General features: G+C 34.5%; 3 protein-coding genes and 1 non-coding gene across 6 annotated transcripts; all 4 read left to right on the forward strand.

Annotated features, from left to right (window-relative positions):
• Positions 1–3,849: 3,849 nt before the first annotated feature.
• Positions 3,850–5,738, forward strand: LOC100814693 (uncharacterized). Its single transcript, NM_001253244.2, has 4 exons — positions 3,850–4,379; positions 4,502–4,679; positions 4,886–4,932; positions 5,017–5,738. The coding sequence occupies exons 1-4, from the start codon at positions 3,913–3,915 to the stop codon at positions 5,558–5,560; spliced, it is 1,236 nt and encodes a 411-aa protein (NP_001240173.1). The 5' UTR covers positions 3,850–3,912; the 3' UTR covers positions 5,561–5,738.
• A 2,444-nt stretch (positions 5,739–8,182) lies between these two features.
• On the forward strand, positions 8,183–10,283 carry LOC100791980 (protein SOSEKI 2). Its single transcript, XM_003555138.5, has 3 exons — positions 8,183–8,815; positions 8,929–8,998; positions 9,383–10,283. Exons 1-3 carry the CDS (start codon positions 8,641–8,643, stop codon positions 9,942–9,944), a joined length of 807 nt encoding a protein of 268 aa, XP_003555186.1. The 5' UTR covers positions 8,183–8,640; the 3' UTR covers positions 9,945–10,283.
• Positions 10,284–11,030: 747 nt separating this feature from the next.
• Positions 11,031–11,103, forward strand: TRNAK-CUU (transfer RNA lysine (anticodon CUU)). Its single transcript has one exon. It is a non-coding gene; the product is annotated as a tRNA-Lys (tRNA).
• A 1,426-nt stretch (positions 11,104–12,529) lies between these two features.
• Positions 12,530–15,579, forward strand: LOC100815214 (protein ALP1-like). 3 transcript variants are annotated; one of them, XM_003555765.5, is made up of 3 exons: positions 12,530–12,754; positions 12,846–13,022; positions 14,410–15,579. In XM_003555765.5, the coding sequence occupies exons 2-3, from the start codon at positions 12,860–12,862 to the stop codon at positions 15,453–15,455; spliced, it is 1,209 nt and encodes a 402-aa protein (XP_003555813.1). In that variant the 5' UTR covers positions 12,530–12,754; positions 12,846–12,859; the 3' UTR covers positions 15,456–15,579. The 3 variants fall into 3 exon arrangements, with proteins under 3 accessions (XP_003555813.1, XP_006605825.1, XP_006605828.1); XM_006605762.4 differs by having other exon boundaries at positions 12,531–12,702; XM_006605765.4 differs by having other exon boundaries at positions 12,536–12,689.

Below are 15,579 nucleotides of genomic sequence, written 5' to 3' on the forward strand. Positions count from 1 at the left end.
TTTGATGGATTAATTTTGTTTTAAATAAATGAAATTAAAATTGTTACATGCAGGTTACCATGGATAAGTGAATGAATATAACCAACATAAGATATGTGATTGCATTAAGTTATAATGTTATCCTAGTTTCTCTTTCTCTCCAACAAAGCATGACGTTTTTTTCTCTTAGAAGTCAACCACCAAGGGATTGTTCTATGCATCACGTTATATGTATCGGCCATGTGTATGATAATCATTTTGTTCAAGTAAAAGCATGATCATCCTGTTTGTGTAATTTATGTAATAAAATATATTCTGATAATTTGAATGTGTATGTCCCTATGTAACAGGTATTTATAAGAGACTGTTGTCCCTTACCGCCATCAGCTTTGTTATGGTCTACACATTATCATTATCAAGCAAAGCAATAACCTACACTATATATTAGTAGAATGCAACAATATACAAATTTGATGCGGTTGAAAACAAACTTTGTTGATTTAGGAGAAGATTGAACATTTAGTTACTGTTAAGTCAATATTTGTAATGTACATAGTTGTGACATACTTATGGGGTTGACATGTAATATGATAATTAACGCATGTTTCATTTAGTTTTTTATATAGGATTATTTGACTAATTAAATTGAATTAGGGTTTATGGTGTTAATGTTGATGAATTATGTATTTAGGGTTGAGGGATTAAGTAATTTGGTTTAAGGTTTAACATAATTAATCTACTTAGGTCAATAATTTAATATTCATATACTAAATAAACGAAAATAAATAAAAAGTTTATCAAATAACATTAAATAATAAACATTGTTAAGTCATATTGCATACATAATTCCTATAAAACCTAAAATATAATAATAATCTTCATGCGTCCAACGTACGTCTCCTTCGTCTCGATCGAACATATACATTCCCTTGCGTATTCACACCCCTGGTGATCCTTAAGCACTCCTCGGTCACAGTGTATGCTTCAGTTCCTTCTGTGACTACCCTCAGGTTGATCAAGCGTTTCAACCTTTCTACTATTGCATGACAAGCCTCCTACAATATTGACAACAAGGTAAAAAAATAAACATTTAATGCATAACACATAATTTTGAGAATTCAAAATATATTACACCACTGCATGTCGAGGCATGTTTACATAGGCAAGTGCAGCTGTAGGTGGTTCTGGCATAATCGGTGCGACGATTGGCTACTAAAGAGGATTTGGTTCAATAAATGTATCATCGTGCACCACGAGTGAATGTCTAGGAGGATCCCAGGCTGTGTCAAACTCATGAAGGAATAAGATATCATGTAGAACCATTTCATGTAGTTTACCGCACACAGTCTAGGAGCAACACAAATCTGACCCACCAGTGCAAGATATTCAGAGAAGTGCATCCATCTATCGTCAACCTCCTCTATAGATAAAAATGGGGCAGCAGAGGTTAGAGGAATGGTCTACACATAACCAAACTATTACACAATCTTCTTTGGTCAATGTATGACAATACATGGACCCCATTTGATTTATTCGCAAAATAATGAGATCGGCTCAAATTCTCTTAATGCACGGTGGTTATCATAAGGGATCCAACACATAGCATCGAATGTTAATCTATCCAACTGCTTATGATACATCAACACTGATAATGCCTTTCCAGACTTTCAACGACAAGCACGTGATCTCCTCTCATGATAATCTTCAACAACAATACAAGAAGTAATAATAGGAAAATGCTCATAGTTCCAACACTGCATATATTTTAAAAACAATAGAAATTCAAAATAATACTCAATATAAACTACAAAACTAAAAATTAAATTTAAAATAAATTATAAATACCTGTAAAAGTGTGATATATCCTGCAAGTTGCTTGACGATTCTCTTTGACACATCAATCAAATTCACATACATATGGACCAATACAGCAGCTCCCCATGAGTAGCTTCTAGTTTGGCTGAGGTCGCGAAATGCATCCAAGAATACCACATGCACGTGTGTGACATTCTTTTTAACAAAGAGTGTGCAACCTACTAGATGCAAAAGATATGCTCGAGCTGCTACGGTCTATTGTCCTGCGTCACATTTGTTACGATAAATGTCTCGCAGCTAGGATAACCAAATATATGCCCCATGGCATTGAAATGTCTAATCTCTTGCTTCTTGTGAACTGACTTCAAGCAAGTCAACTAACAAGTCCATAGCTTGGTCTAAATGAAGAGCATCAAAGGTATGGAAGGCGCCTGTAATGGGAAGATGTAGCAACGATGCCACATCATCGAGGGTGATAGTGACCTCTCATATCGGAAGATGAAAACTACTAGTTTTCTTTTGCCACCTCTTTGCAAAAGCATATATAAGTCTCTGTCACCAGTGTCCAAGGAACATGCAATCAAAGGACTTAATCTTGTGACAACCACTATGTCTTCAATCTTTGGAGCAGGTCTTCCAATTTTTTCTACTTTTCTTCCATGGAAGGATAACTTCAACTCGAGATGTTTATGAAAATAAAATTTAAATCATTTCAACTTAAATAAAAAATAGTTATGAAAATATGATATATTTTAAAAAATAAATATATCTCCATTTCAAATTGTGACTGCCACATGATGAACATAATCCATCAAAACTGATTTATCGTGGGGCCCGCCTGAAAAATCCTGGACATCAACAACTACATCATTAGTAACTGCATCCTGAAACTGCTCATGGACCTCGTCAGGTACATGATCCACATGTTCAACATCCTCGGTAATAGGTGTGAGTGTTTGTTGCCTACGTACAGATGTTGTCGCCTTCGCCGCTAAGGGACTTCATCTGCATCACCATTAACTTTTGTCCTTAAAGCTTTTCCTAGTTCTAACCATAATTTACGCATTTAAACAGTAATAACAATTAATGTTATCGTTCAAATGATACTTGAGTTTCATAGAAACTAACAAATTCACTAATAAATAAATTTAATTAAAAATATTGAATAAATTAGTATTTAATAATTCTTAAATAAATATTTAATTATTTTTAATTAACTTTTTCAATACTTTTATATATTCATAAATCAATATAGAAATTTTTTTTAAATATTTATAGACTTCACATCACTAATTCTAGTAAACTTAAATATATGATAAAAATGTAAGTACAATTTTTATTTATTTCTAATAAATGTGTATTTCATTTTTTAACAAATTAGTATTTGAATACTTTAAAATTTTGATAAACAAATGAACAAATTTTAATTTTATACTTACAAAGACTATTTATATAAATATTTATTACTATTAGTGTAGTAATGTTTATATGACTATATCAATAAAAATAAATTGTCATTTACAAATTTAGATTTTCTTGTTAAATTAATTTCTACAATAAGTACTTATAAAAATTTGGAATTAATAATATTTAAAAATATTTATACAGATTAAGAGTCTGTGTAATGCATATCCGTATGGATTATATGGATTTCAAATCTGTATAATGGCTACACAATCCCATTAAAAATCAACGAGTGGAAAAGAGAAACTTACGACGAAAGTGAAGGCGACAACAATGAAGGGGACTGGCAACAAAGCATAACTGGAAGCAAGAACTACAATGGTGCGGCGAGAAGAAGCGAAGAAGAAAGAAGAAAGAAGAATGAAGTGCAACAACAATGCATACGAAGAGGGAGAGGAGAGGGAGACCTTTTTTAAATTTAAAGTAAAGGGCAATTTCGCCACTTCACTTAAAATGATGGTGCATAAGAAGTAGGTGCACCTAGCAAAACCCATTGTTTTGCTAAAGGCCCAAAGAAATGTCTGCTGGGTTTTTCGAAGCCTAAAATGTTTGTTATACCCTCCGAATCTACGGCGTCGTTTGTTTCGTCTTCCCCAAAACCCTTTGTTTCGTTTGTGTGTTGAGGGTTTGGAGTGGAGGGAGGTGCAGAGCAGAATGGTTCTATCAAACAAGAAACTGAAGCTTAAGCTGAGAGCTGAATTAGCCCAAAGAAACTCCAACGCCGCCGCCGAACCCCCTTCATCTTCATCTTCTACTAATAATAACAACTCTCTCAAAACTCTTCTGGACTCTGCCACCCCTAAAGCCAGATTCTCCAAAAGAGAGAAGCGAAGGAAGCTTCGATCCGACCAACCTTCACAACAAGCCAACAAGGAAATTCAAACTGAAACAGAAGCTGAGGGTTCGCCCAATAAGAAGAGAAAGAGGAAGAAGGTAGAGGGCGATGACGTGGCAGCAAATGGAGTTTCCGACACACCAAAGAACAAGAAGAAGAAGCAAAAACAGAAGAAGAACAAGAACAAGAACAAGAAGAAATCCACAACGGCGGAAGAAAACGAATCTAATGGTGGAGGGGAAATGCCAGAGGCTACAGAGTTAACCAAAACCAATACAACTACCAGGTAATTATAATAATATTACACTGTAAATAGCTACTGTTTAATGTGAGTGCCAGAGAGATTTTTGTCTTCATTTTTGTTTTAATTGTTTATGTTTTCTGTGATATATATATATATATATTCAGTAAAGACAATGGTGATGCTCCTACAAACACGAAAGCTTATGTTGGAGGAATTCCCTATTATTCAACCGAGGATGATATTCGAAGTTATTTTGAAAGCTGTGGCACCATAACTGAAGTTGATTGCATGACTTTTCCTGAAACTGGCAAGTTTAGAGGGATTGCCATTATTACTTTCAAGGTCAGGAATAATGCACTATTCTTTTCTTCATTTTTTATTTATTGCAATAGAGCATTTCTTGATTGTTTTTTTTATTAAACTATCAATCTCGGTTGAGCCCTTGAGATTTATCAGCACACTACATTTGTTGTGTCTTAAGTTTATATTTCACTTTGGTAAATAAGCATGCTCATAACTTGCTCTGACATGTGGCATTCTTCCTGCAGACTGAGGCTGCAGCTAAAAGAGCATTGGCTCTTGATGGAGCTGACATGTTAGTAACACTAGCAATTTTCTTTCTTAGAAACCTGATTTACTGTTTTTGTGCATTTCTCATGGAACATTTGATGTTTAACAGGGGAGGACTCTTTCTTAAAATCCAACCATATAAAGCAACTCGAGCCAATAAAGCCTCAGATTTTGCTCCAGAAATTTTGGAGGGGTACAATAGGATATATGTTGGAAATTTGTCGTGGGATATAACTGAGGAAGAACTAAGGAAATTCTTCAATGGTTGTGAGATAACATCGCTACGATTCGGTATGGACAAGGAGACAGGAGAGTTTCGAGGGTATGCCCATGTGGATTTCAGTGATAGTCAGTCACTGAAAACAGCCCTTGCATTGGACCAAAATGTTTTGTTTGGGAGACCTGTCAGGATAAGTTGTGCGGTTCCTTTGAAGAAAAAAACTGGAACTCATACAAGCTCCACGGTTAATGGAGCTAATGGTGATAAACCAAGTTCCACAGGAAGTGACAGGATAGATGGAGCTGATGGTGATAAACCAAGTTCCACAGGAAGTGGCAAGATGAGGAGGAGGACATGCTATGAGTGTGGTGAGAAAGGACATACATTTGCGGCATGCCCAAAGAAACAAACAGTTGCTGCAACTACAACCTAAAGTGTGTAGGAAAACTCAAACAGATCACTGTTCTTGTTTCTTCTAGCAAATAGTTTGATTGTAGTTTATAAAATACAATAGTGCTGCATTCATAACTGGTCGGATTTACAGTTTCCTGCTTCCCTTGTTATTGTTATCCTTGTTTCCTCTTGAAATGAAAATTCTGTCTTTGTTATAAGCCAAGAAAAGTAGGAGATTAAAAAGTTACTAGTAGTTTGAGATTTTGTTCACAGATAGATAGACATTTTGATGCAAATTAATAGTGTGAATCCAAGCTTTCTTTTTATTGCACCTTATCCTTGTTGTACTTGTAAGGAAAATGAGAATTTTGTAAATTGATATAAAAACTGAATGTCAGAGAATGGAAATGATAAGCCATTCAGAGAAAGAAAATTGACCGAGTGTAAATGAAATGAAACGGGAGAAAAACAAACTTGGAAGACTTGATTGATGTTTTTCTATGTAATAACGTAATATGCAGCATTGATAAGAATTCAGTTCATGATGACACGATTTTCTCCTTAGTGATTCCTAAAACTAAAAAAAGCTGTAAACAAATAGTAGTACGTAAATATAAGGATTGTTTCCCTGTTTTCTGCACGGTCAACTTGCCTATTGCAACTAGGCACTATATGCTTGAGAAACCAGAGAGAGCTCTCTTGAAAATTTAACTAAGGTAAAACTGTGTAATTAGAATATTACGTGAAATTCTGCTAGCGTTAGTTAATTTATGCTACTGTACGGCATCATCAACGGCATTCCAATAATGTGATGCCAGTGACGAATGCACGAAGCATTCTTAAAATGAATTCCACATTATCATATTCCCCTTGAGTTGAAGAATCTGGTCCTAGCTAGCATTTCAGATATTATAACCTAACTGAAGGATTGGAGAACTAATGACTACAGGATTGCCATATTTTGATAAGATAGTTGATTGTATATGTAATCTCATATAAAAGAGACTTGTCATCAGGTGCTTCAACATGATACTTTCTTATGGGTGCCACTATCACCTGACAGATACGAGTGAGGGACCTCCCTCCAAGCTTCTGGTTCCAATACAACATAGTACCTGAAAAGAAAACTTACCAAAGCAATTACTTAAGCTACTGCAGAAATGCCAGACCAAGATTCTCTGCATTTAAAAAGCAGACTGCTGGGTCCTACAAAGTGACTGCCGAGAATCCACACTCTGGAATGCTAATGCCACATCAATCCATCACAGTTTCTTTATACAGGCCAATAGAAAAGTAGCAATAAATTCAAATGATGAGTAAAAATTTGACTGAAATCCTTGAAACTGGTTTCATGAGTCATGATCATTAATTAGAATCAATTGGTTACCTTTTATTCTTCTAACTGAAAATACAATCTTAGAAGGAAGTGGCCTCATACTGTCAAGAAGATGGATGGGTCTAGAGTCATCACTCGTATTGTATGTATGCATGCGTACAAAGAAAAAAAATAAGAGTAAAAATTAATTAACAACTTTTAATCCCTACAGACTGTTTTCTACACATTTCACACACCCGGCTAAGTTGTGTGTATGTGTGAGCAAAGTTACAAACTTGTTGTTGTTTTAGAAATGGTGAAGTGCTGGAGAAATAACACAGTCCTCTTCTGGGCGCATTTTGCTCTGTCTGCACTCTGCAGTGATATTGGAACGTAGTGGTTCCAATTCCAAAAAGTGGCCTGCTAGCCTTTTCTGTGCATTGAAGGGATCAATGCAATACAGTTTCTTCATTTGTTTCCAATTTATTCGCTGTCACACGTAAAGCTTTCATCAATTATCATCACTCACCAGCACCAGCTTTCCCATTCACTTTCTGCCACTGTACTCTTTTCAGTCACACGCCACTTCTCCCCCAAACGACAAACTCACAATCCACACACGTACGATACTTGAACCACGCCCGAAATTAATAGCTCTTATTGCATAATACTAGTCCTAGTTTGCCATGGGCTAGTTAAACAACCAACGCAAACAAACTGAGAAATTGCCTCCAACCTTGGTTAAAGTGTTTTGTCACGTATGCTCCACCAACAAGGAAGGTTGCTTGCAGAACCACTCCGATTATAACCTTTCGTTTATATGAGCAAATCCTGGCATTTTTTGGCTATGAAATGTAACCTGCATGTGGATGTGGCAAGAGAAAAAGCACGGCATTAATAGAATAAGTGTCTCTTCGAATGTAAGCTTAATGATACACAGAGATTCAAGGAGCATTTTTTGTAGACGGTGTCACACTAGTTTTTTTTTGTACCCCATATATATATATATGTAGTATCGCATTTAAGCACCCATGTTGTTTTAATTTTTCTATGTGAAGGAATAGTAAGTTAGGCCCTTTTTTTTGCACGAGATTCCTCACTTCTTACTAGGGTCTTGCCAAGGACACTTGATAAGGAATTAAAACGATAAAAAGTTTTATTGAAAATAATACTGGGCATTTTAATCTATTATTCATTCCAATGAAAAGCTTTTTTCTTTATTTTCTTAATCAGTATTCTTAAAATACGGATTAACATTTGCCTTCTATTATAAAAGCACTCGCTTCACTAGTTTCCGCACATTCTGCCTGGTTGCCGGGAAACTTGTCCATTTTTTTCCCCTGAAAGCAGTGCGATGGTTTCACGGGACTACTTTTGACTTTATATGAAGAAAATGAAAATTTTGTCCTGAGCTTACTTTGGTCCGTGAGCGGGGTACTATGATTGATATTAATAATTGATAAACATCATTTGACCCTTAACTTGCAACTAGTAGTAGCACCTGCCTCGTGAGTTAGTATTATAAGCTCAACAACAGGTTTGACACATTGCCGTGAAATATATGCAATTGCATGCCATGCCACTTCCACTTGTTGGTATTGGTACATATAAGCTCATTACTTGCCAAATGCAAACAAGAGACACTTTCCCTCTTGGTGGCCCCTATCGTTATAAATGCCTCAGTTCAGTACCTGAATTAGAAATAACAATTCTACACACCCATTCTCATTCTGCACTCAGAAACTTTGGCTTTCATTACCTTCAAATTTGCTGTTTTTTTTTTTATTTCTAATTTATCAAGGAAAATGTTAGAAAGAGAAGCAAGTCTTGAGAGCTCTAAAATCTGGATTGAACCAAAGCATCAAGCAACTGAGGTTAAAGTTCCAGTAATATACTACCTTTCCCGAAATGGCCAGCTTGAGCATCCACATCTCATGGAGGTTCCAATCTCTTCTCCACAGAGAGTGCTATGTCTCAAAGGTAAATGCCAACAATACAGTAATGGAAAATAGAGGTGCTAGTTAGTAAATTTGATTTATGCTAAGATATAATTTCACCAATTTTTTTTTCTCTGTTTACCCTGTCGTTCTCAGACGTGATAGATAGATTGAGTTTTCTCCGGGGACAAGGAATGGCCAACATGTATTCTTGGTCTACAAAAAGGTATATTCTATTATTATGGGCTCTTCAGAATCTTGGAACACAAAATCCCTTTAGACCCAGTTGTCTTTACGTGTGTGTTGAACGAGCTTTTGCAAAATTGACTTTGAGATTAAATCATTTATGTTTGGATAGTTTTATTCTAAAAATACATTAGTAGTAGAAAATAGTATTATTTAAAGTTGATCTAGCTCAAGATCAATATGAATGTAAATTAATTTCTTATTGTGGAATTTGATACATGAGCATTTACCTAAAATTGCTGATATTTCAACGTAATTTTTGATGATATACTGCGAATCAAAACACACATTTATTTTGTTCACAAGCTCAAACCTCTTGCAAACAATGTTTATCAAAGAATGCTAATGAGATCTTTCATTCTAGGAGTTACAAAAACGGGTTTGTGTGGCAAGATTTGTCCGAGAATGATTTCATTTACCCAAGTAGTGGCCATGAGTATGTCCTCAAAGGAACACAAATGATAGAAGCTTCTTTGAGCTTTCGATCCTGCGAAACAATATCAACATCAAGCTCCAAAAGTTCCACTGAAGCAAGCAATTCTAGCACGGGTGCAGACTCCCCTGCCACCATAACGAGGAGAAGCCAGTCATTGAACTCGAGTGATTACAAGTATTACTCGGCAAATAAATGCGAAGAGTTTGCAGGGAAAGCTACTATTGCGTCGACTCAGACTGAGGAGAAGCGTAGGGAAAGGATAAAAAGGGAGGAGCAAGTTGAAGAGTGTGAAGGAAATGGTGATGCAAAGGAGTTGGGTGAGAATGAAGAAGGGTCTTTGCCATTTTCTAGATCTAGTTTTGGAACGTTGGAAGGGTCTTTGGAGGGTTTTGGATCAGCAGATATCAGAAGCCAGAGGGTAGAGAATGAACGTCCAAGTGGGAGGATCAAGGCTTCAGAAGTTTTGATGCAGTTCATCAGGTGTGGATGATCTTTGTGAGTACGAGAGAGGAACTATAAATCACTCAAATTGGTGTCATTACGCAGTTTTTTTAGTTAAGTTAGAAATGGAACAATAAATTGAGTGATTTGTTGCTAGTACATCTATCCCTTGTGCTGTGTCCTTCCAATCAAATTAACATGACATGAATTATTGCTCCTTGCATTGTTTTTGGTACCCAATAATCCAATATTAGTGCATCATCATTTGTGTGGAGCAAAACTTACTAACTTGTTGTATTTGGTTGAGCCCGATACCCCAATGGAAATATTTACTCAAGTTTAATAATCCAGACAAGTTATTTCACAATTGAATGGAATTTGATTGCTTCAATTGAATTATTTTGCATTTCGAATTCTTTCCAAATATAAGTGCTTTAGTCATCTGATTGAACATTATTTGGTGGATGCATTCTAAGGTTTCTCTTTTGTCAAGATTCTCTCCTTTTGGGTTACAAGTATAGGTAGTTTTGCTGTTGTTTAGAAGTGTTGAAGGTGTATTCCATGGGAAGGGAAGGCTTGGGCTTGGGTTCTGTAACTAAAACACCATTTTGGGAAAAAACTTGTCAACGTGCTTTGAGGAGTGGGTTTACTCCCCAAGTTAGAGCGAACAATTTGGTACATTTAGTTATGCTCTATAAACACTTCAATTTGATTGACCAACTTGGTACGTTCTAAATATCAGACACATACCCCATGTGGTTCAAATATTGGAATTATATACTACAAGAATCACTTAAGTGTGTTCTATAAACACTGCAATATGCAACCGCTCCAATGATACCTTATATTAAAGACTTCGCATTTCGCAAAGCTATCAAAAAATTATTGCTAAAATGCCAAATGGTACACTATATATAGATACGTCATGTATAATTTAAGACTTAATTAATTTGAAATCATCGGATCTGCAAAGTGAGAAATATATATTTTATATGGTATGTGACCAATTGAACTTGATGGTACGTATGTATTTTTAGTTTCTACATCTATTCATTCTATATTCTATAATTTAATATAGTATGTAACCAATTTATAAAACTATATATTATATAAATACATTTAACTATTAACAGTTGCCCGTCTAGCTCAGTTGGTAGAGCGCAAGGCTCTTAACCTTGTGGTCGTGGGTTCGAGCCCCACGGTGGGCGAAGTTCTTTTTTTTTTTTTTCGTAAAATGGCTAAAAATCTTGCTATATATATATATTTATTAATACCCAACAATTGTATAAAGACACCTCATTTTAAACGGTAATCGCATTTTACTTACGTTTTTTTATTGGCATCTTTTACCAATCAACTAACGTCAGTAAATTTTTCCATAAAATGGCCAAAAAAATTGCTAACGATAATTTTCAATATATTCCTCTCATGTTTTCTTTTTCTTATCTTAAACCAAAATACAATCTTCTTATCCTAAAATTATCATAACGAAAAACTACATTATTTTTTTGATAAAATATTTGGAAATTATACTTTTTGAGAGATAATTATGATATACTTTAATCAATTTTAATGTAAATAATTATCGTAGGATTTTTCCCACTTGATGAATAGTTTTTACCCTTTATTATATAGATTTAGAAATTCTAAAAAAATATGATTTTTTTTATGGAAATCTAAAAGTGGATAGTATTTAAATTTTTGTTTTATTTTAAAATTTTCAAAATCAATAATAAGAATGTCAAGAAAGCAATTTTTAGTGAAATTGAGAACAAAATAATAGAGAAATTTATTCAAAATTATTCATTATTGTTAAGAATTTTGTTTACATTAAAACTAATGAAAATGTAATATACTTTTTAAAAAAATAATACAACTTTTAAAATGAATAAAGAATATAATTTAAGCACTCATCCTAAAATATATAATCTATTGATAAAACAACATTTCGAGTCCCCTCCCCCGGTTAAATAATGAATATCTACACGTATTTAAGCTAAAGACACGATGATGATAATGTGAAAACAGAGAGAGATGGTCGAACAACAACTAGTAGTAAATGAAAATGATGTGTTGAAATGATTCTTATTGTCGAGACAGGAACATAGATGAGTGGAGCGTAAAATGCAATGTAACAAAAATATGGGAAAATGACGAGAGAAAGAAATAAAAGAGATGCAGTAAAAAAAAAAAAAAAAAGAAGATAAAATAAGACATGATAAAAAGAATGAATGCCAATACCAAGCTAGTGCATTAAGTGTCCTGTGTCCACAAATGTTTATTGTCAAATACTATTCTTTCTAATTTTTATAAATGGTCAAATTAATTAATTCATCAAAATTAAGAAATTTGATTAATTCACCTAAGAGTATTAAATTTATCCTAAAATAATATTTTTTTAAAAAAATACTTCCGTAAATAAAATGAACAAAGTATGTTTATCTCACTTCCACGTCATTATAAAAGATTTTAATTAAAGGCATTTTTTTTTTGTAAAAAAAAATAAAATAGTACCATTAGAAAAGATGAAACTATACTTTTAATTCAGAACTTATAATAATAATGGAAGGGATATATTTTATTGTAAACTGACTTGAAAAAAAAATTAAAATAATTGAAAGACCATAAGTTTCACAAGTCTTGAATTCAAGTGTTCATGTCCATTACGAGAGAAACTAAAATAGCAGTCTCATTGAAATTGGCCTGGCCTCGATATTTTGATTTGTTTTCTTTTATTGTTTTTCCTTGCATTTCTTTGATTCCCTTCACTTCACCAATATATATTACACCACGCGTTAGTTACTCACGTATTCTGCTTCTTTCTTTCTCTCACCCTTGGTTGTTTATGCTTTACTACTTGTCCGTCCATTCATTCAACTTTTCATATTATAATGAATACTCGGGAATTCGCACACACACTCACTCACTTTGTTTCTTGTTCTTGGTGTAGTTGAAATCTGGGTGATGATTAATGGGTTTTGTTCCCCTTTTGTGAATTTGGGTTGTGAATACTCAATGGGTTCCATCAGAGGGATCAAGAAGAGGAAGAAAGCTGACAACAAAGATGGCCCAGATGCCTCTGCAACCTCATTCGATTGGTGGCATCACTTCTCCCTCAGAATCTCAGGTACACTGCAATTAATTAATATCCTCTCTTTTCATTTTGATAAGTGTGTGATATTCTGTTGCTTGCTTGTTATTGTAATATATATATATATATATATATATATATTAAGAGGGGTAGTTGTTATTATTTTTAATGTTATGTAGGGCAAAGAAGTTATGTGCTTTCTGGTAATGGGTTGTAGGATTATAATGATTCCAGATTTGTTTCTTCAAGCTTTAGTTATTTACTCACTTTGCTTTGCTTGACTTTCATATTCACGTTGCTCTTACCGAGTTACTTGATAAATAAAGTAACCTCATACCTTTGACCCTAATGTCTTTGTCTTGTATTTCGAATTTGTTTCTTGCTTAGGAACTATCCTAGACTTTGGTAACAATTTTCTTGAATTACTTGTGTTTTGATTCGCATATCTCTGCTTGGCTAGTTGTTATTCTGTACCTTAATTAGAACATTGGTGGGATCCTGGTTATAGGTATAAATACCTGCATTATTTTTGTTATCTTCACTTGTTACAGTAATTCACTGTACGTAACAAATTGGGTATCATATGCTTTTTTTTCACGTGAATTGTGCAGCTTCTTTCTCTTGTTATGCATTGATGTCAGTCAATACTCATTTTGACTTCTATCTCCATTGTTTCAACACATCTTAAATGATCTTTCTTCCTTTACTCCAGTTTTTTTGTCTCTTCCCAATGTCTGCTTTGAGGAGTCACATAATTTGCCCTCTCATCTTTATACTGACTAATTACCAAATACATGAGCAATGAGATTACTCAAACTTGTGGTTAACACACATTGTAACCAATTAAACTACTTGTGAAAGAGATTTTTTCCATGTGGCTTATTGAATTGATTGATGATAGAAAGGTATACATATTCTGTGAAAGTTATTTGGTTAAATGTGAGAATTTGCTTTGATGGGATTAAATGTTAGACTGGTATGGTCGATACAATAAAAAAAATGAATTGTTATGAGTTGAAAACCTTCTGATCTGATTGACAGCTAAGGAGGTTTTGAAAGAAAAATAAAATCAGAAATGCATAGGTGTGAACCCTTCAGTCAATTCATTACTATCAGGTTGTTCATATTTTGTGATATTTTTGCTTTGTGACTTAAGTAGATTGCTTTGTATAAGAAGAGAAGGATTTTTCTAATATAGCTTTCAGAGAAACTGACCTCTAGAATACTAAGGATTTGCACATTTATTTGTAATCTGGATATAAAGAAAATTGAATCTGCTATTGCTTCTTCTAGCTTGTGGACTACCTTCCTTTCATTTTATTTAAGATGGTTCATGATGTGCTAAAGTTATTCATTATATACTATTGTGAAATTCAATTGCCCATTTACGTGATATGCTCATGTTTAATTTTGCTAATTTTAGGACCTTTAGCTCGATCTAAAAATATAGAGAAATTTGAGTCTGTTTTCAAGATCTCAAGGAAGACGTTCAACTATATATGTTCTCTTGTGGAAGAAGACATGCTGGCCAGAGCCTCAAATTTTGTTGATCTAAATGGCAATCGTTTGTCTTTGAATGATCAAGTAGCTGTAGCTCTCAGAAGGCTTAGCTCTGGTGAGTCATTGTCAACCATTGGTGAATCATTTCGGATGAATCAGTCAACTGTTTCCCAGGTAACATGGAAATTTGTGGAAACAATGGAAGAAAGAGGGCTCCACCATCTTAGTTGGGCTTCAACTGAAATGGAAATGGAGGAGATAAAGTCCAAGTTTGAGAACATACGGGGCCTTTCTAATTGTTGTGGTGCCGTTGACAGCACACACATAATGATGACTTTGCCCTCTGTGGATGCTTTGAATAGTGTGTGGCTTGACCGTGAGAAGAATTGTAGCATGGTCTTGCAAGCCATTGTGGATCCGGATTTGAGATTCCGCGACATAGTTACTGGATGGCCAGGAAGTATGAGTGATGAGCAAGTGCTTCGAAGCTCTTCTTTTTTCAAACTGGCTGAAGAAGGGAAGAGGTTGAATGGGGGTAAGAAAACACTTCCAGATGGAACACTGTTTAGGGAATATATTATAGGGGATACAGGCTTTCCCCTTTTTTCATGGCTTCTTACACCTTATGAAGGTAAAGGATTCTCAAATGTTCAAGTTGAGTTTAATAAAAGGGTTGTTGAAACCCAAATGGTGGCCAAGAAAGCATTGGCTAGGCTGAAGGATATGTGGAAGATAATCCAAGGTGTGATGTGGAAGCCTGATAAGCACAAGTTACCAAGAATTATTCTTGTTTGCTGTATACTACATAATATAGTTATCGATATGGAGGATGAAGTACTGATTGATATGCCCTCTTGCCACCAGCATGATTCGAGATATCAAGACCAAACTAGTGAATTTGCTGACAATACTGCCACCATTATGAGAGAGAAGCTATCTCTCTACTTATCTGGCAAACTGCCAACTTGAAATATCATTTCTTCTGATTATTACAATTGAATTGGAATTATATAAAAATAGATTTTTACTCTACCATCTTCATGTTATTGGTTGATAACTGACTTGAAGACAAAATAAATTTTAGTTGCCTCTG

Source organism: Glycine max, chromosome 20 (assembly GCF_000004515.6).
Source record: "Glycine max cultivar Williams 82 chromosome 20, Glycine_max_v4.0, whole genome shotgun sequence".
NCBI lineage: Eukaryota > Viridiplantae > Streptophyta > Magnoliopsida > Fabales > Fabaceae > Glycine > Glycine max.